Here is a 25,683-nt window from a genome sequence, read left to right on the forward strand (position 1 = left end):
GCGGTAGAGAGACGTAGTATAGAGGGAGTACCTCTTGCGGCGTATTCGTGCATTATAAATGATATACAGGCTATATGAAGCGGCAGGGGCCGACAATGATGTACAGGCACGTTTATATACTCTTAACTGAGTGGTAGTAGAGGAGGACTCTACGTATGGCGGTACAGGCCAGATAAGTTTCTCAATTGCGGTAGGCAGATTGTGAGACGGAACGGTACAAGTTTAGATTAAAACCACGAGGGGTGGTTGTTGTCAAGCTGAGCGCGAAAGCAAGTAGTCATACACACACACACGCACACACACACTTACACTCGGACTACAGGGGCCGAGAGAAAGCTCGCTGTTTTACTTCATTCTTTATCTGACCATTGAACGAACAACATCTAAATACAAAAGTGAAAGAATAAAGAATAAAGGATAGTTGAAACATAGATTTATGCTACAAAGTCGCTTGTGATATTAATCGTTTAAGTTTTTTCTAAAAATTTATTTTTTGTAGCATTAGTTTCGCAATCCTTTATGAAACGATAATATTAATTGTATATGTAAAGTGAATTAATCTTTTTAAATGAGAAAGTAGATTTAAGTTTCGAGAATGGTTTTTTATAAGGATAAAATATTTCAGTTTAGATAGTGGTATGTAAATCAGAATTACCTAAGATTCAAAATTAAGCACGTTTTCGTAAAAAATCGACAAACGAACGTTTCAATTGTACGAATAAGCGTTCAACTGTGAATTTTTATCGAAAATTTTCTATCGAAAATGTGCTTATTTAAGATTGATGAACGAAAATTTGTTAAACGATTTCGAATGAAGCACATAAGACAAAGAACTTATTCTGTTCCTATAAATCCTTTAAATTTACCATTCTCGAAACTTCTGGGTTACTTTAGATGGAACAGATTTACTCGTTCCGAGTCTTTCCGCGTTTTATTTCGATCGAGCTTCGGACAATATGACAAAATTGAGTAGGTACACGTTCCAAACGGATTTTTCTGGAATTCAAGCTATGAAATAATAATGTGAGGTTTTCATTGAAGTATTAAAACGAAAAAGAAAATTGGTATTTGTTGTGCAATATGGTGGAATTTCAAAAAATACATTAAACGTGTCTCTAGGAGCATTTTGGCAAGCGGCCCAGGTCGTTCGGAATAAAACGTGGAAAGACAAGGATAAAAAGTTAATATGAGAAGTCTAAAGTGACACAGTTTGAGAGATCTTAAGCGAATTATGTGAAAAAATTCGCTCGTAGTATTAAATAAAAAGTAAAAGGGCTGATGTAGAAAGCCTGGAGAGTTAGCAGACAGAAAAAATTAAATTAACCTTAGTTGTCAGCTACGGCCGTTAGATGGCGGTAGAGAGACGTAGTATAGAGGGAGTACCTCTTGCGGCGTATTCGTGCATTATAAATGATATACAGGCTATATGAAGCGGCAGGGGCCGACAATGATGTACAGGCACGTTTATATACTCTTAACTGAGTGGTAGTAGAGGAGGACTCTACGTATGGCGGTACAGGCCAGATAAGTTTCTCAATTGCGGTAGGCAGATTGTGAGACGGAACGGTACAAGTTTAGATTAAAACCACGAGGGGTGGTTGTTGTCAAGCTGAGCGCGAAAGCAAGTAGTCATACACACACACACGCACACACACACTTACACTCGGACTACAGGGGCCGAGAGAAAGCTCGCTGTTTTACTTCATTCTTTATCTGACCATTGAACGAACAACATCTAAATACAAAAGTGAAAGAATAAAGAATAAAGGATAGTTGAAACATAGATTTATGCTACAAAGTCGCTTGTGATATTAATCGTTTAAGTTTTTTCTAAAAATTTATTTTTCCCTCCCTCCCACTCCCTTAAATTTTTTCATCAGTATGTTTTAATTTTATAGCATTTTCTTTATATATTTTTCCTTTTCATAAATCGTCGGTTTTTTACGCACGTGGTTTGTGATAGGGCAATAATAGATAGTTTTATGATTCAAATTTCAAATTTTATGTTATAAGACTTAATCTAAAAATTTTTACAGGGGTCAATTTTAATGCCGATTCGATTTATTTCCTTTAAACAATAGTTTTTTATTCATAATGCTTTGTTTATTTTTATATGATTTCATTCTAGATTTTTTGACTTATATTATATATAATTTTTCAGATTTTTTATCATAAGCCTTTGTTTCTATCTCGTACGGCACATATTCACGCATAAGATGGCCGACGGTGAGGATGAGATGCAGCTGCCACATTTGGGTGACATAGCCCAAGAATTGCCGGCATTTGAGGACGAAAACGGTTTCGAACCTGTATCTCCAGGTATTATTTTAATTAACAGATTATTGGCTATTAAGTATAGAGTTTTTCTTGTAATCACGTATCTTGATATAGACCTATGGTTATATACGTTACATCAATGCTTGTTTTTAAAAAAAAAAAAAAAAATTCATTCGACTCGTGCATACACTTGTTTAAGACACAGTAATATATAAATTTACTTTAGCTGAATTGCAAATCTGTCGACTACATTCATGGTTTTTTCATTTCGGACATGTTTTGTTTAGTTTTAACCGTTCGAAATAGCTTTTTTGCAATGTATAAATGAAAATCGATAATGGAAATAGTTTTTTAATTTTTAGCAGCGGACGTAGATGATGATCCTGCCGTAGATAGTGACGAAAGTGTCCATGATCAAGAGGATCAGATTGACGCTGCTCATGCGCAGTTCCATGAATCACAACCAGCTCCTATGATGGATGAAATTGCGGAGGCGGATCGAATGAATGATGGAAACGGAAGAGATCCAGCGGAATTGTTGGCCATGCTAGGTGATGATGCACCAATGGGTGCCAGACCGTTTCGTGCTTCCACACCTCTCATTCCAGCACCTCAATCGTACATTCAGCAAGAAAGGGCCAGATATGGTCAACATGATCATGTTAATAGAGTAGCACAGCATCACCCTCAGCATTTACCACAGTGTCGGCCTGGCCCAGTTCATTATCCATCTCAGAATCAGGCAATGAATTTTAGTAATGTTAACATAAATGCGGCACCATACATGGCAGGAGGCGCGGCAGCTAGGCCACAACCGCAGCAAAACGGCGAACGCATACGCCATAGGTCGGAGGAACTACCCAGAGTGCCGACAAAATCAGCTCAGTCTGTCATGCCTCCACGCGGTACATGTCATGACCGAGGATCAGCGGCTGACAGGCCATTGTCTGTCGATAATTCGGGTCAGGTACCAAACAGTGCTCTTATCGACGTGATTCGCATGCTAGTCAGCGACAGAAATCAGAAAAACCAGCAGAGCACCAGTGCTTCCCAACCATCGACCAGCAATGGTGTTGGCGGTGTCCAGCAACAGCAAGTTCAACAGCAGCAGAGGGCTGGCATGCAAGCGCCTCAAGCAGCCAATTTTCAACAGGCTACGCCGTTTCCCCAAGGTTGGCAGATGGTCGCGTTACCAAGCAGAAGACTTGTCGCAGGCGTGCCTACAAAAACGAAGCCGCCCGGTTTTTGCCTAGTACATTATGCTGTTACGCAACAAACCAGACTGGGAAAAATAACTGAGGTCAATGCGCAGAATTGCCGTGACTCCAGTTATTTGAGGTTGATGCAGAAGACTGGCCTCGATCTATTGTCTGTTCAGAATTATATCGAGGTAACATTATTACAACTATTCGACAAAGAGTATCGTTCACAGTCCTAGTCTTCTCTCCTTTTTTACAGTTTTTTCGAATAATTTTTTAATTTCACAAGTTATGTGGCAGTGGGACTTGTGGTTATCTTTAATACTATAGATCTTAATAAGCACTAGAGCAGTTTATCTAAACAATGTAATATTTGAGGTTGTTGTGGTATACCACCATATTTGATTTAAGTACCGTTTAAGTGTTATAAGAATTTGTTACGATTTTAAACTATAATTTAGGATGCAGTTCGCGAGCTTTACAATTTGTATTTGCCCCCTGAGGCCCACGCCACCGTCCATCGCAGTATGGAGTTCTCGCTTATGGCCATCGAGCTGCTCAAGTTCATGAGTCTTTACATGAGCTTGACGTTTACAAACAGCCCCTCGGTGGTTGTCAAGTTTGCCTGCAACGATAATCGTGAAGTTCTGCAGGGTGAGAGGCTCACCAGATTAAATACTTTGCGCAAGGAGCATGAAGAAAGTGAGAAGCGCAGACGGGACAGAGAGCGAGAGGCCAGGCCATCTGCGAAACGCTTCACTGGCACGTGCCACAATTGGTAAGCGTTTAAATTTTTTAACATATTTTTTCTTTTTTGCTGCCAGTTTGAATGAGTTTGTAATGATAATTGGATCTCGATTTTGCGCGGGCAATCAATGGATATGCCAATAGATAATCAAAGAAGTTTTTCTTTTCGAAAAATACATAGTTTAGTTTTTTAAAAAAAATATATATATATTCGCAATTTAACTTACTATTTAGCACAGGGTTTTTTAGTTGTTAAACTCAGCCGGTTTAATGATAATTATATTTTCAGCCAGAAACAAGGCCATAGAGCCTCCCAGTGCACAGCTCCTAAGAAGAAGGATTGAAGCGAGGCTTCGAGTTCCCCGGCCATAGCGGTACTTCCATCTACCAAAGCCGAGGAGCTCCTCATTGACGATGTTATCGCTCCACTCGATAACGATAATTTACCTGACACAAAAACTATTGACTTTAACTCCAATGGTAACATTGAAATCGACGACAATACTTCTGTTAAAATTGTTACCAGTGACTTAGTCGTAAATTCTTTAAGTGACATATCTGACCAAGAATTTGCGGCTTTTATTGACAAAGAAATTGACCGGTTGCAAGACCTGGGTTTCGGTCCAGTTGCAGGAGGGATCCATGATCCAAAGGCCCAGTTATTTTATAAACAGATTTTAAACGCCAGTGATTCCGTTTTAGAATTATTAAGAAACGGTTATAAACCGGACATAGTTACTCCTCTTCCTGAGGCGACAGACCTTAGGAACAACATGAGCGCGTTGCAAAACATTCAATTCGTTCAGGCAAAGACAGACAAATGGGTTAAGGAGAACATTGTTAGGAAAGTCGATTATAAACCATATTTTGTCAACCCTTTGACGGTGGCGTCAAAGTTGGATAGTGAGGGTAACGTGAAATTACGTCAGTGTTTAGATTTGTCACGTACACTGAACGACTGTTTAAGAAAAGTTTCTATGAAAATGGAGGATATTTCCATGGTTCTTCCCAGAGTCACGCCCGGCTGCTGGATGTCCGTGTTGGACATCTCAGCGATGTATTGCCATTTGGCATTACATCCAGAGTTCCGTGGTTTATTCGGCTTCGCGGTTGTCAACGCCTCTGGCACGCGGGAGTTCTATGAGTTTTTAACACTGCCATTCGGCACAGGTTAGTTTTTGTTTTATTTCCTAATTCAATCAATGGCATTATTTCGATGCGCAAGCGTTAAAACGCCTAAGGATAGCGATGTTTGTTGTCCTAATCAGTACAATATGAAATGTATTTGACAACCTTATGCATACCAAAAACCAAAAAACGAGTGTATAGTTTTTGTTTTTTACGTTTTGGTAGTGTTTTTCTTAAGAAATGATCGAGCGTCGAATTTAAATTGTACATATTTTTTTTTTTTAAAAATTTGATCCATAAGAATGCAATATTTTTTGTCAGGACCAGCCACATACATAATGAATTCTCTGATAGTCCCCATACGAAGATTCTGCCACGCTCGAGGCATAGACTTGTCAACATTTGTTGATGACTCGTTCAATTCAGCCTTGTCTAAAATTAAAGGATTGGCTAGCCTTAAGTTCATAAAATTTGTGTTCGAAAGCACAGGCTGGACATTAAATTTATCGAAATGTGTCGGGCCTACTACTTCTTTGTGTTACCTGGGCTTTAATTTAGACTCAATTTCTATGAGAATCAGTGCCCCCCTAATGAAGATAATAATTCTCACAAATGACATTAACGCTGCCATTTCAAAGGCTGACAAGGTTGGCGTAATATACGCCAAAGAATTGGCGCATATCCTTGGCGTATGTTGTCACCTTCTCCATTCTCATGGGAGTATAATGAGAGTGGTGACTAGAGCATGCCAGCAGACACTCGGATTGACTGTTCAGGAGCATGGATGGTCCGGGTCTTTAGCTATAAACGATAGAATGTTACAAGAATTCGAAATGTTGAAGGTTTATCTAATAAGGTGTGTACATTCGAGTTTTTAGTTTTCGAAACATTTTTAAGATTTTTTATGTCTTATTTTTCCCCTGGCATTTTACGAATGTTTTGTTTAATTTCGGTTGCATTTTGACGTTTAGTTAAATATGAATATACACTTAAATATTCTTTGTTTTTATTTCAGTTTCAACGGACAACCTGTCAACAAGTGTAATGTTGTCATCAACATTATCCAACCTGCGAAGCAGGCAGTTTTGCTGGAAGCTGTAGATCCTTTAGACATCTCACAGATAGAATCCATCATGGTCTCTGATTCAAGCGAATCCAGAGCTTATGTATTTGAAGCGGAGCAACTTCGTTTCATTAAAGAGTTTCCATTTGAATACGACGAAATGCAGCAGTCTAGTACACTGCGAGAGTTGTTGGCAGTTGTGAAAATGTTTGAACAGGAATCATTTCTCCAGCAAAACAGACACAAAACAGTGGTTTGGTGTACGGACAATCGCGGTTTAGTTAGTATTTTGAACCGCGGCTCTAGAGTAGAAATTCTGCAGCGTCATGTGATAAATATCAAGTTAGTCCAGCTACAATTTGACATTATCCTTTTGCCAGTATGGCAAAGGAGGAGCACGTTGTTGCTAAAAATCGCTGACGAGGGATCTAAAGTAAGTAACACCGACGAGTGGTCGGTAGCCCTCGAGGATTATAATCTAATATGTGAAAAATTTATGGTTATGCCGGAAATCGATCTCATGGCCAGCGCGGCCAATACAAAATGTTCGGCGTTTTATTCAAAGTTGCCGGATAAAACGGCATTAGGCACTGACTTTTTTATACAAGAATTGGATAATAGGCGTGTCATGTACATATGTCCTCCAGTTAAAGTTATAGTCCCAGCATTACATAAGATCTTGAGTATACCGTCCGCCACTATCGTTTTTGTTATTCCCTTTTGGCAGTCTGCCTGTTTTTGGTCGCAGTTTATTGAAGCTGGAAAATTTAAGTCTTTCATAAAAAGAATTTTTGTGTTTAAGACCTTTTTTACATCAGAAGCAGCAGATTGTATGTTTAAAGGGAATTGTAATTTTTCTATGATAGCTTTATTAATTAAGACCTGAGTTGTGTATTTTCAGCTAATAGAAATGTTTCATTTATTGGGCCACGATATTTCCTTGAAAAAATTTGAGTAAATATACAGATAAGACTGTATTAGATCATAAGGGGAGGTTAAATTCTATTTTCGCCATGACGGAAAGATGTAGTAGGACTCAAAGATATTTTTCATTCGTACCCAATAAAATGATATCATTTCCTTGCAGATACAATTATTTTAATTTATGTATTAATCTGATTTGTAAATCTAGAATTCTGTAATAACCATACAAGTCCAAAAAAGCGCAGGAACATGAAAAGCATTTTTTATTTTATTTTAGACACATTATTCTAAATTCAGCTAGTTTGTTTGAGCAAATTAGATTATGTATACCTATTAGAGAAATCCTGCTTGTTTTGGACTTTTTGGTTTGTTATAAATATTTTTATATCCATCCCTATCTTGTTAACGTTCGGTCTTTCCATGAAAGTGCAATCTGAAAATTATTCTAGTCTGTGATACGCTCTGAAAATTTAATATATATTTGTGGCTGTTTCAAGAAATGGGTTTACAATTTCAATATTTGGCCTTTTTTAATTGATTCCGAATGGATTCATATTTGTGTATATTGATGTTTTACAAATTAAACTAGTCTTTCGGAGATTTGTTATTTGATTTCTCATATTTGTATACCCATTTCAGACTTTTTATTAGAGGGATCTGCGGCAATCAGTTTAAAATGGGTCGCGCCGGATTTGATCCAGCTTATCGGGCCAGAGGGCAACAGAGACCTATGAGAGGCAAGTATTTTGTTCATATGATACAAAATCGGGTAGCAAGACAGGAATCAAATGTTTTTTCGGCTTTAGGATTGATAGCTTTTAATCTCAGATCTATGATACAACAAACAAAAAATTTTTTGTTAACATACAATGATCGGTTTCGACGCAGGTTTTTTCTTTGCATTCAATTGGATAAATAACTTTTTCCATAAGAGGTGTTTAACGTGTAAGAAGTTCGTTTTTTACTTACATCTATAGTTAATTTAATCTATATTTTTAGTCGGAGAGGGTCTTCCTGCTCGGATTTCACAAAGGCCAGCTCTGAGAATCATGAGGGCAGCGCGAGGCCTGAACTTATCGCCGACAAAGAGTCGAGATGCCAAACTATACACGTCGTCCCGCGCCCAGTCTACCACGAGTGTACATTCACAGGTAGTGGAGGTGTTTCTCGCCTACCTGCGCAAGAGGAATCTACCGGCAACCACGTTTCGGGAAAGGGTGTTGCAGGACTTCATCCATTATCTTGAGGATATAAGGAAGCCTTACTCTTTTCTCAAACAAGTTTGTGGAAGTTTGAAGGCATGGTCATATATAATAGATCAGCCGGTTTCGGAGTTTTCACAACGTGTGTCGCGGCTGTTGGAAGGAGCAGTGAGAAGAGCAGCAACGGAACGCGCCCCCGTCAGAAAAGCCACGCCCATTCCTAAGGGTGTTCTCACAGCAATCATGCGCAAGATAGTTTACGACTATGACTCCATCTGGGACATTCCTCTGCCTTTTTTCCGAGCGACGGTGGCAATAATTTTGCAGTTCCACACATTTACTCGCCTCGCCGATCTTGATCAAGTAAGGGCTTGTCATATAAGCCAAGATCAAATAGGCGGGGTGGAAGTTCTGCGAGTGATCTATCCAAAGAGGAAGAATGATCAAGAGCATGAAGGATGTACAAACCTGTTGGCTTCAGAGGGCGGAGATTTGTGTCCCGTGGTACTGATTAAGAAGTATTACCGCAGATGTGGATTCCAGTTTATGGGAGAAGGGATCCTGGATGAAAATTTCTTGTTCTGTAGAACTTCTACCATGTGGCTGCCAGGTGGTAGACAAATTGTGGCTGACGGCAGGTATCAACTTTCGCCACAGACTCTTTTGAACGATATTACGCAATTGTGCCGTCAAGTAGGATATTTCGGCCCTGTGGGCAGAAAATCCTGCAAAATGTCTGGGGTTTCCGCAGCGTGCGAAGCCGGCTTGTCGGACGAGGCGTTGAGGGATAAGGGGAAGTGGCGGTCGATTGAAATGTCCCGTATGTACCGACAGATGACGGAGCCATATCAAATGGCTTTGTCGCGGTGCATTACAATGCAGGACGACCCACAAATAACGGATTTTGCGCGGAACTCCGGTCAACCAATTTATCGCGGGGCGCAAAACTCTAGGTCGGCTTCCCATCCCCAAGTCTCGCGGCGTCCGTCCCCAAGCAGGCATGAGGACATTATAACACAGCGGCCCCAAGACATGCCTACGTCGGCAGCACAAAGATTATTCCCATGCCAGCCGGTGATAAACGGCCACACAAATAGAGCTGGGCTTTTTCACAATATTGTGATAAATTCTCCGTTCACAGGAGGACAGCGAACGGCGAGATTCGTCGACGACGGAATCGTCAACACACGTTTCACAAGAAACACCGACGCTTTTCGTTCTTGGTTTTAGCCAAATTAATGATTTTTTCATTGAGTTTTTAATTATTATTTTATGTAAATATTCGACCTTATAGGTTAAGTCCTTTGTGTTTTATCATGACTTTTCAAGGGTAGAATAGTAAGTTTTATTTAAAAAAAAAAAAAAAAAATTTTGGCGGCAAATAAGGATATAATTCCGTTTTGAATGATATTTTCGACCCATTCGGATCACGACATGTATCGACGGATATTTTCGTCGACAAGTTGTCGGTTTTTTCTATTTTAAATTAATGATATTACCATGAAAGAAACAAAGGACCTTAGCCATTGAAAATTCATACTGTGTTAAATCTAGTACCTGTTTTATCAGTTATGTCAGAAATCTGGAAACTTATTATATTCAAATCATGTACATTTTGGATCCTTGTTAATAATCTATATCTTAATGATAATAGGTTTTTACGAAAATTTCTTGTGATATAACGTTCAATCCAGTATAAAAGCATTATTTTCAATCAGTAAGCGTTTTTTAAACAAGTTTTTATACCAGTGCAAAAACAATACAGTCATCACAGCCTTTTTATATATGTCATAGTCATCCCAATACTTGTAATAACTTATTATGTTCGAGAAAATTAATATAAGTGAAACACAAGAATGAGTTAGTCATTTATTTTATGAAAATTTTTCATAGTAAAATTTATAGATTTTTTCGAGAAATAATTCGATGTTTTTCATGACCAGTTTTCCGCGGTTTCGGTATCAATTTCAGCAATATTTTGGAAAGTACATTCTGGAAGTGAAGTGCTGTCTTAGACTAGCTACTTCAGCAGCAACCTTGATATGTTTCTCGTTCGCAAACGACTGTGGTGTGATCCGTTCACACATCCAATGACACATCCTAAAAATTCATGTTATAACGGCAGTTTTTTAAATCATTACATTTATATTTCATCGGATTAATTAAGATATTACTTCCTCCCCGGCCGTTATAGTTTTCTGTTCAGATAATTTATTTATCTCTTTTTCCCTGTAACTAAACGTGGTCTTTAGAAGATAATTATATGGTTGAATAGTTAAGCCGTGTTTGCCCGTGTGGCTTGACTGTTTGTTCGCCACACCTAGTTGAGGAAACTAGTTTTACCTGCCAAGTAGGGAGTTACATATATACTGCTCACTAGTACACAGTTAAAATGTCATTCACCGCTAACGAGGAGTTATACAATGCCTTGCAAAGTCGTTTGGATCTTATAAAGGAGGAAATGATCAGTAGGGCTACAAATACTGACAATATCGAGTTAAAGAGGGCACTGACCAGGTGCTTATACCACCATGGTTGGGTGGAGGGTAACCTGCGTCACTGTCGCCCCGTTGCTGAAAGGCCAGCTGCCGCACAGGCTGCCGAGCTGTCCACCATGCTTCAAGATATCAATCGACATGAGGAGGATTATCGTGCCATCTAGACGTGGCACTACGCGAATTATTAACTAGTATCAAAAAATATTTGATTACATTCCTAGTTTAATAAAGTTGTGAACCAGCCTACCTAAATAAATTGTTTATTTCTGTATTCAGAGTAGTTGAATGTGTGTCTGAAGATCTTAAAATTATAATGTTTGTAGCCGTGTGTGATTTTCTAAAGAGTATTTTTTCATTTCAATTCGGAGATTTGTTCACATAGGCAAATAAAATATATTAGTTTTTGTCAATTGGTTTTACACCAAGCAAGGTGATGATGTTTGGTTATTCAAGATCATAATAATTCGACGTCCGCATATAAGTTGCGTTTTTTCGTATGATTGTTAAAATCCATGAAAAACAAGACATCTTGGAGGTTGGTGGTTTCGTTTGAACACTCTGTTGTGAAGGTTACGATACGATTCAGCCATTTTTTCCGAAGTTTTAAAGTTAGCAAATTTTGCGAATTTCTAGAATCAGAATGGAAAAGACAATATAGAATATAAGAATTCGTCCGGTATGTAAATCAGAATTACCTAAGATTCAAAATTAAGCACGTTTTCGTAAAAAATCGACAAACGAACGTTTCAATTGTACGAATAAGCGTTCAACTGTGAATTTTTATCGAAAATTTTCTATCGAAAATGTGCTTATTTAAGATTGATGAACGAAAATTTGTTAAACGATTTCGAATGAAGCACATAAGACAAAGAACTTATTCTGTTCCTATAAATCCTTTAAATTTACCATTCTCGAAACTTCTGGGTTACTTTAGATGGAACAGATTTACTCGTTCCGAGTCTTTCCGCGTTTTATTTCGATCGAGCTTCGGACAATATGACAAAATTGAGTAGGTACACGTTCCAAACGGATTTTTCTGGAATTCAAGCTATGAAATAATAATGTGAGGTTTTCATTGAAGTATTAAAACGAAAAAGAAAACTGTAATATTATAAGAACGTAGATTCATAGAATACGTGGATATTATGAAAAGGGACAAAATTGACGTCAATTTAGCGTGCTAACATGGAACTCGTTTATTAGTCAGTTCGTTCATCCATTAGGAGAGGAGAATAGAAAGATAATTATTTTAGCCAGGTGTCTCACTTTCTTGGAGAGCATGAGCATCTGGTGTAAGAAGATAAATCCATTAAATTTGCATTACCCAATAAAGTAAATTTGGAAAAGATTTTCTTCCAATCTTCTATATTTGTTTATGTTTGATGATAAAACTCCTGTTGTGATTCGCTTTAAAGAATGTTTTTATCCTTGATGAAACTATTGTCGCATCTAAATTCATAAGCAGACATAAAACCTGCTTCAGTTGAAGAGGAGCGAAGCTACTTTCCAAATAAGACATTCAACTGACATTTCAAATATATTTCAATGAAATCTAAAGTTGTCAAGCACAATTGAAATTTAACTATTAAACAAAAATAAATTTTTATAATTCCACAGAGAACCGAGGTTTAAGGACTATATTATACTTTTATATGGTTTAATTTCTTATTTAACTTAAACTTTTACAATTTACATGTTACAACTAAAAGAACACTTTATTTTTGAAAATATTTTTAAAAATCTTATACTTAATTTAAACTTTCAAAAAATTAGTGTTACTTTTAGATAAAATCACAAACCAAGTCGTAATTTTACACAATTTGGCAATATAAGCAAAGTTAAGTCTTTCAAATAAGTCTATAGCTATTATGAGAGAGAAAAAGAACACATAAAACACAAGAATATTAATTACTGAGAATGAAAATGAATTTAATAGTTAAATCGTATCAAACGATTAGTTGCCAAAAAAAAAATAAAGAAATTAGTCGTCAAAACCAAATAAGTTAATTAAGTATTAATGAAATAAAAAATCAGGATGAATCATTTTAAATAATATATCTACAATAATCACTCGAACCTTTGACAATCTATTTAATTGGAAAAAAATTCCATTACGGTTTCGAAACCGTACTGAAAAACAGGTATAGCTTCAAATTACAGATGATTTTCCACGGATATTAAAAAAAATTTAATAGTTATTTCTCGCATCGGATATAGAATGTACAATTATAAGATTAAAACCAGTTTTTTTTAGCCCCGAGGTGCCGAAGGCACAAGCTAAAAAAACTGTCTTTAATCTTATGATTGTACATTTTCATGTTTGTAGAAAGCTGGATATAATACAATGCTAGACATAGTTTTTTCGTATGGATGAGAACCGGTTCTTGTCCACCGGATTCGAATGAATACGAGAAAATCATTACCAGTTTTGTTAAAAAGGGCCATCTGTCCCTTTCAATATAACAAAACTGATTTTAGTCTTATAAATTTTATTTTAATATCCACGGAAAGCTGTCTATACTACGATGCAAAAAGTAACTACTAAATGGGTCGTTTTAAGTCAATGTTTGATCAGGAATAAGACAATGAACGTGAAATTAATCTTCTCCTTAATCATTGGTATATGAAAGTTATAGTTAAGAATTAGAAGTAGATTAATCTGAATGCCATTGTTCTTACATAAATTACTTACATTTAATGTTCTACAACATTAACCTATGAAAATCTTTCTAATAAAAAAAACGAAAAGAATGAATTTTTCTATTATATTTCTTTTTATGAAAATATATTTTTTTTGCAGAAAATACTATTTACCCAATTTTACATCTAATACTATCATTTTCAATATTAAGATAGACATAAGGATTTTATATCAAATTAGTCAATTAAAAGATGCAGTTATATTACATTTGCATTTAAATAACTACATACATGAAAAAAATAGTTACATATTACATCACAAATTATTACAATTTACTAATAAATTAGAAGATTTTTACTAAAACATTCTCTACACAGAACTCAAACATTAAGACATCTTGAGCGATTTAGAAAAGAAATCTTTTTAATTATTAATTTGGACAGTTTGGTATTTTATTTAAGCTTTTCATTCTTTTCTCATTTTTAATTTAAATTACAAATGGTTAGGACGACATAAACAAACGATGATGATGAGAAATGAATATCAATAGTTTGGCGCGTTTTTTAGCTTCGCGCGCTTTTATATTCCACATTACGCGGCACTGTCGTACATATTATGCGCACTGGGAGGGAGGGCTAATGCCGCACTATATTTAAATCACTGTAGGCGCATTTTTTTTCTGGCTTTTGAATCACTGTGCGATACAAATGAAGATTTTTTAACTATTATATTTTATCTTATTATACACAAGCTTTTATACGCAGCATTCCATATTCTAATCAATCACTTTTCTGCGCTAGTTTCAATATTCATCAAGTTTTTCAGATTCGTGTCACATATCAAAATATTTGGGGATCATAGACGGTTGAAGAAAAAAAAATGGAAAAAATTGTGATTTTTTGTCACTAGAAGTTGCTGACATAGGTGTAGGTTCTTGATCCTGAGGGGCTCTTAAGTCTGAAACACGGGAAGTCGCCTTCAATTAGCATTAGTCTGTTCTTTGGTTAGCTCTTAAATATTAAATCTTTCTTATAAAATAAAAGAGAAACAAAATGAAAGTAAATAAAGGAAAAAAATCTAAACTTTTTGAACTTAAGAAAATAAGTAAAAATGTTATTAGAGGGAAATTTCATTTTAATACAAAAGGGGTAGTTGCACAAAATGCATTTAAACTTAAATTTAGTGAACTGCACATTTTTTTCTGTTCAATAGTTTAAACTAAATCTGTAGGACATATATTTGAGAGACTTTAAATTTTCTACCAGGTAGTTTTAAAAATATAAAGACTTGAAAATCATGTTTTTTGGAAATACGCAACTTATACGACTGTCCTGTTTTCCCCAAAAAAATGTGAGATAATAAACTTATTGTCAACCGTTTTATTTTAAAGAAGATAAGTTACAACCTAGTTAAATCCTATTACCTAAGTAACTAAAAATATAATGAAAAAAAGATTTATAAAAATAGGTAAAATTAACTTATTTTCTTAATTATTTTTAATTTTATTAAATAAATACCTAATAACTAATAATAAACAAAATAAAAAAATATCAGCTAAAGAAAGACTACCTTTCGGGCGGGGAGCAGTTTAAGAAATCCCAAATAAGAATTGTGTCGTCGTGCGATGACGATACAATCTGGAACTCGTCAAATTGTAACCTAAATAAGAAAGTTCACATTAAAGGAGTTTTGAGACTTTCAAGTGAGTTAAATGGTGCGACATTAAAAGCGCCAAGATTCTACGCAGCAAGACACAAAATGCGAAAATTAAAATAAATCAAAATATGGCTTAAACACATTTTCATGTATAAATCTCTTGATTTTGTAAAAGTCGTAAAAATATTGACGATCTTTAAATTTGATTAGTTATTTATCGTTTTCACGGATATTAAAATTAAAAACCATTAGAATAAATAAAACCAGTGATGATTGCCCAGAGGGGCTGATGGCCCGGACTAACAAAGCTGGTATAAATTTTATGATTTTTTATTTTAATATTTGTGGAAAATTGTCTATATTTCGATGCTATAATGCTTTTTGGCTGAGAAACGGTACTAATCTACGGGATATTTATCGGTTTCAAGGCGATACTGGAAAAGTTCATACCTGAAAACTCTGCCTGAATGTTCCACCAATGTCCTAGTACACAAGGTGCCTGCAGGGATGCGGGGATCAAGGGCAGCCTACAAAAAAATAAAATCAATATTCCCGTCATTTTCTATGAAAACTATTTAAGGTTCATTTGTTTCTAAATTAAAACACGCTTCAACTAAGGCATTTAATTTTTTTCCACCATCTGGTATGCAAGGCTATGTTAAACTCAGCATTGCTTTTAGGACAGGACTTAAATCAAATATTTTAGCAATAAATTGATTTATTTTTAGATGCCTGGATGCTCACGTAGGCCGACTCAAGAAGCAAAATTTTTTGGCGCGCTATTCTAACCCATTCTATTCATAAATATAAGACTATTGATACCTTTAAAAGTGTTCTCAGACTATTTTTTCAGCAATATGTCAAAATCGACTTTTTTGAATTTTTTACCATTTTAGCAAAAAATCGGCGAATTTCTAAAAACAGTAACAAATGCTAAAATTGTTGAAAAAAATGTATTCATTATACTAAACACATAATGCATTTATAATATAAAGGCATTTAGGCATTTTTGAGCTCCTCTTTGTTCATAAGTTGGGTTATTTTCTTGCGGTTGTTCCTTGCAACTAACATAAGGTTTTGTTTCATATCCTCTTGACTTGAAACCACTAACAAAATCCTGAATCAACCTTATGTTTCTTTCGCTGCAGTCATTTACACATGTTAAACCTTTTATGAAATCCACAAATGAGAGGAATGACCTCACTGTCAGGTCAGCAGGCCAGATTTAAACATATACCTGATTGACCTCGGCTACCTGGAGCAACAGCCAGCTCTCACCTGACACCAAATCCACCAGCTCTGTTGATGGTCCAACCTCTGGCATCTTAGGTTTACCTTTGCAAAAGTTAGCTGGAATTTCAAATGTCAACAGTTTTTTTAACATTTGCTGTTTGACGTCATCAGAAACATCACCATGTCCATCTCCAAGAGCTCAGAAATGTACATTTTTCTCGCACTCCTTTGGTCAATCAAAAATTCAATGTTTTCAGCCTTTGCTTCTACTGTCTTACAACTGTTGCCTTGTATTTGTTTTTCAATGTTACCTTGAGCTATATCAAAAAGCTTTGCTGTTTCATCAATATAGTTTTCAGTCAAAGCATCAAATGTGATTTCATGTTTTTGAAGTTTAACTTATTTAACCTTTGAACTTTGCAATATTTTTGTTGGATTTTCTCTATCTTGTCTCTAATAGCAGTAGCACTTATCATATTATTGGTGAAGCCAGCAATGTGCCAAACATCAACAACGGCAGCTGTAGCACATCTCTTGCCTTTTAATCCATCACAAACATCTTTTTCAGTACAAATAAGATCTCTAGAACCTCTATTCTGAGGGCAAGCAATAAAGAATTTGTGTGGCCTAGATAGATAAAGTACAAGTTTTATACATATTTTAAGTAACAAATTGAGCTGCTCTTACTAAATAATTATTTTCAATATATATTTCAGGGCTTGGCAGTCTTGCCTTAGCGGCACTTAAGCCTCAATTTTAAACATACTTGTGTGGAAAAAAAAGATTTGGAAAGATGGATTGTCTATTTAGGAAAATGTTTAGACATCTTGCTAAATTTTAAGTTATTATATGACAATTTCACTAAGGTTTAAACGCAGCTGACGCACGGCTGCCGAGCCCTGATATATCTTTCTTTATTTTTCAATAATTCATATAATATTTTAATTATAAATCATACAGAACCATTTAAAATTTGTTTCAATGCTTTATACCAGCAATAGAAGTCATAACAGAAGGGTATCCTAGAAAAAGCAGTTTTTCTCGTATTTTCGAAAAATCTTGAGTTTGACATATTGCTGAAAAAAAGCTACTAGAACACTTTTTTTGGTATCAATAGTCATTATATCATAAAAGTAATGGGTTAAAATAGCGCGCCCATTAAATTTCCAAAAAAGTGGTAATTTTGAGTCGGTGTAAATTGCTCAGGGATCTTAAGGGATAAGACAATGGGTTATAAATTGATTTACAATACATCCTATTCCCTAATGATGATTGACGATAAAGAAAATACCCCTGTAGATAAAATTAATTGGTCGAAAAGATTGGAACCAACCAATCAAAATTCAATAAGCGCACACTACGTATAAGATAAATGGTTAAAAAAAGTTTTGGCCCCACGTCCCCTAATAGGCCTAAATTGGCAATGTTTACAATACCTGCAAGTCCCAGACTTTAATTTTTCCATCATATGCTCCTGATACTATTCTCTTGGAATCAAATCTAAAATAGGCAAAATATTTAATTGGTTTTAAATAAGTTATAGTTCCTATCAATTAATGATTCTTTTAAATATTTTGTAAAAAAAGTGGCTATTATCATTAAACAAACAAACAGGGTATTTCAAAGATTTTATCTACATTTTACATTCCTTTCTATTAATATATTTTGGAAAACTTTCTAAAAGTCTTGAAGAGGCAGTATGATATTTTAAACCAAAATTACAGCATAATGTTAATTGGGAAACTGTGGCATCTCAATAAGATGCACATTAGTAATATTGAAAATTTAAAGTATCCGCGATAAACGGGAAATGCGCCAACCCTCCTCCAAAAATCATTGATATTGAATATTTTGCGCAACATCAGGCATTTCGCCCCCCCCCCCCCCACCCTCCCAAATAAATGATGATATTGATCATACCTGATGCATCTGACAAGTTCTTCATGTCCCTCCAGAACACGGATACACTGGCCTCCTTCAATATCCCAGATACGGATAGTGTTGTCAGAGCTACCAGATACTACTAGCCTAGATAGATAGATAGTCAGTTGTACACTAGCCTAGATAGATAGATAGTCAGTTGTACACTAGTCTAGATAGATAGATAGTCAGGTATACACTAGTCTAGATAGATAGATAGTCAGGTATACACTAGCCTCCTTCAATATCCCAGATACGGATAGTGTTGTCAGAGCTACCAGATACTACTAGCCTAGATAGATATATTATTATAGTCAGTTGTACACTAGTCTAGATAGATAGATAGTCAGGTATACACTAGCCTAGATAGATAGATAGATAGTCAGGTATACACTAGCCTAGATAGACAGATAGTCAGGTATAAAATACACAAGCCTAGATATATAGAAGATAGTCACTGTATAATAGAAATGGAAAGAAAAGTAGAAATACTAGTATCGCTTCCAAATCGATTAATATCCGCTGGATTAGAACCAGTTCTCAGCTATACTGAAAAATTATGTCTTGCATAGTATTGCAGGCAATTTTCGACGAATATTAATATAAAAATCATAAAATTTAAAACAGTTTTGTTAGACCGTGCCGTCGACCCCTCGAGGTTAACAAAACTGGTTTTCATTTTAATATCCGCGGTAAGCTGTCTAAAATACAATGCGATAAACTACTATTAGGATGAGAATCAATATAAAAACAGATACTTGGGCAAAAAGGTTCCTACCTTAACAACTTTTACTCCCAAATACACAATAATACACTTACTTAAATTAATAATGTAAATAAAAATTAGAAAGATTATCTATACAAGTCTTGTTTTCAATTAAATAATATAAAAATGTTGTTTTGTATTTACATTCCAACCATTTCTCATGTTAATCGCCAAGAACGTCCAAGATTTTTTTTGAGGGAAGTAAAATGATGGGTTTCAAAGGTTTGAGGGGGTAAACACCCCTTTACCCTCACACTTGGGCGTCTATGTTAACAGCTTTAAATCCTTATTAGTATACTTACTTGTTTTGGTATTGTAGACAGGCAATTCCACGTTTATGTCCATTTAGTGTTCGCACAAACTCACAAGAATTTGTTGACCAAACCTGAAAAAGAAAACAAAATGAATTACATAATGAAAAAAAAATACTTTTTAAGACAACTTAAATTAAAATCCGAGGAAGAAACATTTGATAAGGGAAAGGAAAGGGTAGTACAACTTACCAATTGAAATATTTTTAACCTTTAAATCTACTGCTTTTTCTATAGATTAATGTCCCTAAAATCTTAACACAACTTGTAAAAATAGCATCTACTGCTGCTTTGGCAGATACATGTCAATTATAGTATTTTGACAATAGTAGGGGGAATGCCTTGACGCCCCATTAGTACAACAGGTAGGCTTTTCCGACTCAAAGGATTGGGGTAGACTGTAGGAAATTGAGTAAATAAATATACTCATGTTTGAACTAAATCTGGTATAGAAACATCAAAATAACCGAAAATTTACAAGAAACATTTAGAACTAGAAAATCACAAAACCTAGCTTGTCACTAAGATTTAAAAAATCAAGTTTGTCTAAAACGGTAGAATTTGTCGGGGAAAAAATATCAAACAGACTTCAGTTTTTTAAAAGTTTAAAATTAAAAACAAAATATAGATTACAAAGAATTAACAAGAAATGTACCTTGATAGTTCTATCTCCACTGGCGGAGACAATATATTTGTCATCAAAATCTACAACATTCACAGCTGCTCTGTGACCAACTAACACTCTGTACAACAACAATATTCATTCGTCATTTAATAAAGTGGAAAATGCCAGGGATCAAAAGGAAAAAGACAATGGCCGAGGAATTGATGTACATCCCCAAAATAAATACACAAAATTACCCCTTCTGTATTTTACAATTATTTTACATTTAATGGTTGAAACGTTTGGAAACTCAACTTAATAAAGCATCAAAATTCATTAAAATTCCCCAAAGTTGTTACGAAAACGAATAAGAAAACGTTATCATAAAACTGTGGGGTCTAGTGTTATAAAGCATGTTGTCCACTTTCCCTCTCGAGAAAATGCGGTTCCCTTAATTTACAATCATTTTGTCCACCGAAAAATATCTACTACCAAAGAAAACCAGAATATATAAGTTTTTCTCCCATTGATTATAGAGTCAAATATTAGTAAAAGAAATTTTAAAGTGAAAAAAAAGATATCGAAATTTAAATCCCCACCTGAACAAAACCCTGACTAGTAAAAATGTCAGACTCAGGGACGTCCAAGACTTTTATTTTGATGGGTGTAAAATGAGGGGCTTCCAAAGTTTTAGGAGGGTAAAATATTTTTATAGGGTTTCAAAGATTAAGAGGAGTAAACAATCCTTTACCCCCACCATTTGAAGTCTATTGTCAGGCGACCTACATAAAGTATTACAAAAAGGGGGGGGGGGGGGGCGAAAGTGACACTTTTTGAAACCAAAACTAAAAGTAAAAGGAACTCAACTAAAAAAAGAGTTACAGGTCTGTCATTTTGCATGGCAGTTGCTTTATAGGGGTACAATATGGAACTGTGAAGAAACGGCGGCGCAACCGCCGAAAACCGCCGAGAAAAGGCAAAAAAAAATTTAGCGGGAAACGGCGGTTTTCGGCTGTTGCGCCGCCGTTTCTTCACAATTCCATATTTTACCCCTATAAAGCAACTGCCATGCAAAATCTCAGACCTGTAACTCTTTTTTTAGTTGAGTTCCTTAGTTGACTTTTAGTTTTGGTTTCAAAAAGTGTCACTTTCGCCCCCCCCCCTTCAATGAATCAATTTTTAAAATTTGCTAGGTAGTGGAAAATGAATTAAAAGTAGCTCTAAATGATCTTTTTATACTAATACAATATAATGGTATAATGATGAATGAATAGTTTTCCTGCGAAGATTAATTTCTGTTGGACTGACCATGTCCCAGACAGCTATACTCCTGTCCTTGGAACAGGTCACCATCATGCCATTGAATGCCCGGAATTTAAAGCTGAAAATAAAAACAAAATTAGTATTTTAATCAAACGAAAAGGCATCTTTTCAATGCTAAATTAGTTTTCATTTCTTCGTCCGATATTTAAATAAAATGAAAGCAATCAAGGGTTTTCATAAGTCTAATTAAGAAAAACAAATTACCCTTTCGGAAATTTTATTAAAGCTAATAGTTAAAAATTTTAAAACAAGTACTCAAAGTCTGAAGGCAATACGATAATAGCATGTTTGTAAAACCTTAGGTACCAGTATAATTAAGAGATCAATGATCCTTCAATCCCTGTTTCAAAACTACAGTCAATATTTAAAGGGATAAGACAATGACCGATAAATTAATGTACATCCCAAATAATAATACACAAAATTGCGTCTTCTATAGATTAAAATTAGTGGTTGAAACGATTGGACACTCAGCTTAATGAACCAACCAATCAAACATTAACAAAAGTCCCTAAAAGTTGCTAACAGCCATTGTTCCCTCCCTTCCTTTCTAGTTATACAGATGGAAGTTTTTTGGGGTTGGAAGATTGCGTACCTGAGATGAAGAACTGCTTCACAGTGATGAATGAGTGTATTAACCATCTCTCCTGACTCCACATCCCATACTCGTACTGTACTATCACTAGACCCACTGATGATCACCTTCTCGTCGTACTGTAAACACAATACGGAACCTGTGTGACCTGAACGAAATAAATCAATTTCAATGTTATACACAAATATTTAAAGAAAACTTCGATTGAAACAATATATAAAAATATTTAATTTACTAAAGCCATTAAAAATATACAAACTAACGTTATTCTACTAAATTTAGATAGTATTAAAAACATTTTTTTTAGATGGAAAGATCTTTAGGTATAAATTGAGGTCCAACCCTAATGACTTTACAACTAACTAGTGTAACTAACACCTTCTGAAGATTAATACTATTGGTTAAAAGATTGAATACTGTATGTTTGAACCTACAAGTAAAGATTTAATAATAGTATTCAAAGTTGTTAAGGCAGTGGATGGGACATCGTGCTTTTAAAACTTTGGGTACCAGTGTAATTTGGGTACCTGTAAGAACTTTCTGATGTTGTTGCAATGTTTGCCTGTCCCACATCTTAATTGTGTTGTCTCGCAACCCAGATACGATCTTGTGGTCATCGTACTAAAACATTTTAAAATTAGGATCACATTTTCTGTTCTAGTATGGCTTCGAAACAGATTAAAATTCGCTGAATTATAGAACGGTTGAACCAAAATGTTCTTTACAGTGTACCTTCTCATAGGTCCTGGGAAGGTTTATAAATATCTAAAATAACCTCAATATTTTTTTAACTTTTTCTTTTTTAAACTAAAAATAAAAGTGGGTTTTGGGGTCAACTTCACATTCCTCACATCACTAGAGGCCTCTAGAGGCTAGGCGTAGCCGCTAGTTAATAATATTCTGCTACTAACCTGTAAGCAATAAACTCCTTTACTATTTTCACTCCTACAGTTTATCCTCTGTAGATTGTGCTTCCCACCTCTCCAATTATCTTCAATATTCTGAATTACAACAAGAATTATGTTTCATTAAAATCTCTGCATTTGCTGTAAAATGTAAAAATTTATAAAAAAGATTTAGACATATAAATCAATAAACCAAAAAAAACCTATTAAACTAGATTTTAAATGTAAGATACTAAATTAGTCCAAACTATTTCGCCTATCAAATTTTTAACTGTTTTTTAGCAAGTTGAATAGGTATTAGTTTTCAGCAAATACAGGGCTAGGTAACTGCAGGTCTATATGGGATAGACATAGAAAAAAATGCCCCCCCACCCCTTTTACATATAAATGTAGAAAACTTTTGGCAGATTTTATCACCTTCCATACTAGTATTACCTCAATATCTTTAATAATAGATGGATAGAGCATCCTGTAGAAAGAATGGTCTCTGTGTGATTCTCCAGGTTTAGGTTTAAACAGAAACTGGATCCATTCCCGCCGTTCTGCCAGGCCCCGCCACAGGCTGTCAGTGTTCACCTTGCGTTCTATCAGCTTTTTCCATAACATACCTAGAGAAAATGAACATCAAATAAAAATATTGAACTTTTATAGTTATCAATTCACAAAAAAACAAAAGTTAATAAACTAAAAATCCACACCTTCCCAAAATTTTTGATTGACTATGACTAAATTTTAAGGAAAAGATAGGGGCATGGATTAATTTATGATCAATTGTCCTATGCGCATGTAAATGAGTTGCACCTGTTTTTTGCACATTAACAATAACAATATGTAAATATAAGAAGTCCATTATTGCAGAAGTACGATATTTTATTAAGTTTAAACAAATATATTTAATTTTGTATTAGTACATAAAATGGAGAAAAAAGTTAATTTAAACTATCAATCTTATATAACCTTAAAACAAGGATTACAACATCCATAAAAGCGGGGCTTTAAAATTAGACGATAAAACAAAATTCAGAGGTTTAAACAAAATTCTATAAAAAGTTGAAAATTGGGTAAATACGGTATACTCTTTAAGGGCAAACTTAAATTTTTAGGATTATTTGTTATAGAGATGATTCGCTTAAATATTGTACCTTCTTGTCCTAGGAATCATTGTTCCAAAAATAAGATTTAATTTTTTATCAAAAAAGTTTAATATCTACATGATTTTAATCTAATTAGGACTTACTGATAAAGATTACAGAGTTGCTACGATTTGTAAGTTGAACCTAACTTTACCAGGAATCATCATGCAAAGTTTGAAATTGATAAGACAATTCTAACATGATAAGTTAACGATAAGAGAAATCCGGTACGCACGGATGAAATTGCAAAACTAATTGTGGAAAAGCTTCGCCTACAAAAATGCGTAAAAGAGTATATATGTGTACTTGTAATTAATGCAAGGAAAAACAAGACGAAAAAAATAAAGGCTTGCCAAATTTTTTAGCAACGTAGCTTTTCTACATTTAGGTTGCGTTCTTTCAATTTCAAACTAGCCAGATGATTCCTTTAACAATACGTTATAACTTTGAAAGCATAGCAACAATTAAAGAAAGTCAGTTAAACATGGTTATCTTTCTGGCGGTTACTAAGACGATACGGCATGTGATAACTATGATGTCTTAACTATGATGTCTCAATTTAACAATATTGATCTATTTCTTGAGTTAGTTGATACACATTTTCGTGTTTTTTTTTTCTGGGTGTTGTCATACTTGTTTCTCTCAGCATATATATGCAATACAAGTGTTGCACATCGTGTTTTAGTACTTTTTATAAACAAACTAAGGACGTAATTAAAAGAACAATGTGTGTTTAAGAATACAAAGAAAATTAGATTAAAACTATTTTAGTTATTGACAACCTAATTAAAGATTCATTTAAAGGCAAAATTTTGTTGAATATTTTAGTAGGCAGCAAAGTTGAAACAAACCACACTTTTGTAAGAGTTAAAAGAACAGTAAACAGTCATACAGATATAAAAAAAATATATTGTTATCGTGTGAACAAAAATTGGGCAAATGTACCGAAAATACCGAAGCCTCTCGTGTAGTGTAGCTACAATATATTTGGATTATAATAGGTATTATTGGATTTCAACCCAGGTCCCAAACCTGATTAAGCCCAAGATCCAAGCCCCTGCAAAGGTAGCAAAAAATATATTTCAAGGTTACAAGGATAACTTATATAAGTTTTGAAATGATAGGACAATTCTAACAAGTCTAAATTAAGACCTTATTCATAGAAAATCTTTGAATTATAATGTTTTTTTCTCGCTTCGTATTATAAACAGCTTTCCGCGGATGTAGAATGTACAATTATAAGATTAAAACCAGTTTTTTAGCCTCGAGATGCTGAAGGAACAGGCTAACAAACTGGTTTTAACCTTATGATTGCACATTTTTATATTCGTAAAAAACTGGGTATAATACGATGATAGACATCATTTTTTCGTATGGATGAGAACCGGTTCTAATCCACTGGACATTAATCGGTTTTGAATGAATATGAGAAACATATTTCAAATTACCTTCAGAAATAACTCTGTTCCATTCTTTACTGACAAGTTCAGCTGCACACAGGGAGCGAGCGTCAAGGAAAGACAAAATGTTCTCTGCTACGTGATCAAGACCCTGCAAA

General features: G+C 34.8%; 4 protein-coding genes across 18 annotated transcripts in view; 2 read left to right on the forward strand and 2 right to left on the reverse strand.

Annotated features, from left to right (window-relative positions):
- LOC145331603 (uncharacterized) overlaps window positions 1–25,683 on the reverse strand; it is a 140,564-nt gene that overhangs the window by 39,612 nt on the left and 75,269 nt on the right. The gene's annotated exons all lie outside the window — the stretch shown is intronic.
- On the forward strand, window positions 2,245–4,638 carry LOC145331708 (uncharacterized). The gene is made up of 3 exons (XM_080176520.1): window positions 2,245–3,667; window positions 3,938–4,254; window positions 4,513–4,638. Exons 1-3 carry the CDS (start codon window positions 2,750–2,752, stop codon window positions 4,565–4,567), a joined length of 1,290 nt encoding a protein of 429 aa, XP_080032646.1. The 5' UTR covers window positions 2,245–2,749; the 3' UTR covers window positions 4,568–4,638.
- Window positions 4,308–7,073, forward strand: LOC145331709 (uncharacterized). The gene is made up of 2 exons (XM_080176521.1): window positions 4,308–5,393; window positions 6,367–7,073. Exons 1-2 carry the CDS (start codon window positions 4,997–4,999, stop codon window positions 6,450–6,452), a joined length of 483 nt encoding a protein of 160 aa, XP_080032647.1. The 5' UTR covers window positions 4,308–4,996; the 3' UTR covers window positions 6,453–7,073.
- The window catches only part of slmb (beta-transducin repeat containing E3 ubiquitin protein ligase slmb), an 88,396-nt gene continuing 75,275 nt past the window's right edge, over window positions 12,563–25,683 (reverse strand). For 3 of the 12 annotated variants that reach the window (XM_080176368.1, XM_080176371.1, XM_080176372.1), the window contains 13 exons: window positions 25,574–25,676; window positions 23,428–23,600; window positions 22,999–23,088; window positions 22,615–22,708; window positions 22,088–22,235; window positions 21,449–21,550; window positions 20,221–20,308; window positions 19,557–19,639; window positions 18,489–18,596; window positions 18,005–18,068; window positions 15,786–15,862; window positions 15,249–15,338; window positions 12,563–14,636 (listed from right to left, as the gene is read on the reverse strand). In XM_080176368.1, coding sequence (XP_080032494.1) covers window positions 14,585–14,636; window positions 15,249–15,338; window positions 15,786–15,862; window positions 18,005–18,068; window positions 18,489–18,596; window positions 19,557–19,639; window positions 20,221–20,308; window positions 21,449–21,550; window positions 22,088–22,235; window positions 22,615–22,708; window positions 22,999–23,088; window positions 23,428–23,600; window positions 25,574–25,676 — 1,272 coding nt within the window. In that variant the 3' untranslated portion in view covers window positions 12,563–14,584. Of the gene's footprint in view, window positions 14,690–15,248; window positions 15,339–15,785; window positions 15,863–18,004; window positions 18,069–18,488; window positions 18,597–18,709; window positions 18,781–19,556; window positions 19,640–20,220; window positions 20,309–21,448; window positions 21,551–22,087; window positions 22,236–22,614; window positions 22,709–22,998; window positions 23,089–23,427; window positions 23,601–25,573; window positions 25,677–25,683 lie in introns of those variants that run through there. The other 9 variants (XR_013883802.1, XR_013883798.1, XR_013883801.1 and 6 more) reach the window with 9 other exon arrangements.

This window comes from Acartia tonsa, chromosome 11, assembly GCF_053477335.1.
Source record: "Acartia tonsa isolate MP-2025a chromosome 11, ASM5347733v1, whole genome shotgun sequence".
In the NCBI taxonomy this organism is placed as follows: Eukaryota; Metazoa; Arthropoda; class Copepoda; order Calanoida; family Acartiidae; genus Acartia; species Acartia tonsa.

Bases quoted from the DNA above. Each gene is read 5' to 3' on its own strand.
- LOC145331708 (XM_080176520.1), top strand. From the start codon at position 2,750: ATGATGGATGAAATTGCGGAGGCGGATCGAATGAATGATGGAAACGGA. The intron at 3,668-3,937 runs GTAACATTATTA...ACTATAATTTAG, and splicing joins CTGTTCAGAATTATATCGAG to GATGCAGTTCGCGAGCTTTA. The intron at 4,255-4,512 runs GTAAGCGTTTAA...TTATATTTTCAG, and splicing joins ACTGGCACGTGCCACAATTG to CCAGAAACAAGGCCATAGAG.
- LOC145331709 (XM_080176521.1), top strand. From the start codon at position 4,997: ATGAGCGCGTTGCAAAACATTCAATTCGTTCAGGCAAAGACAGACAAA. The intron at 5,394-6,366 runs GTTAGTTTTTGT...TTTTTATTTCAG, and splicing joins AACACTGCCATTCGGCACAG to TTTCAACGGACAACCTGTCA.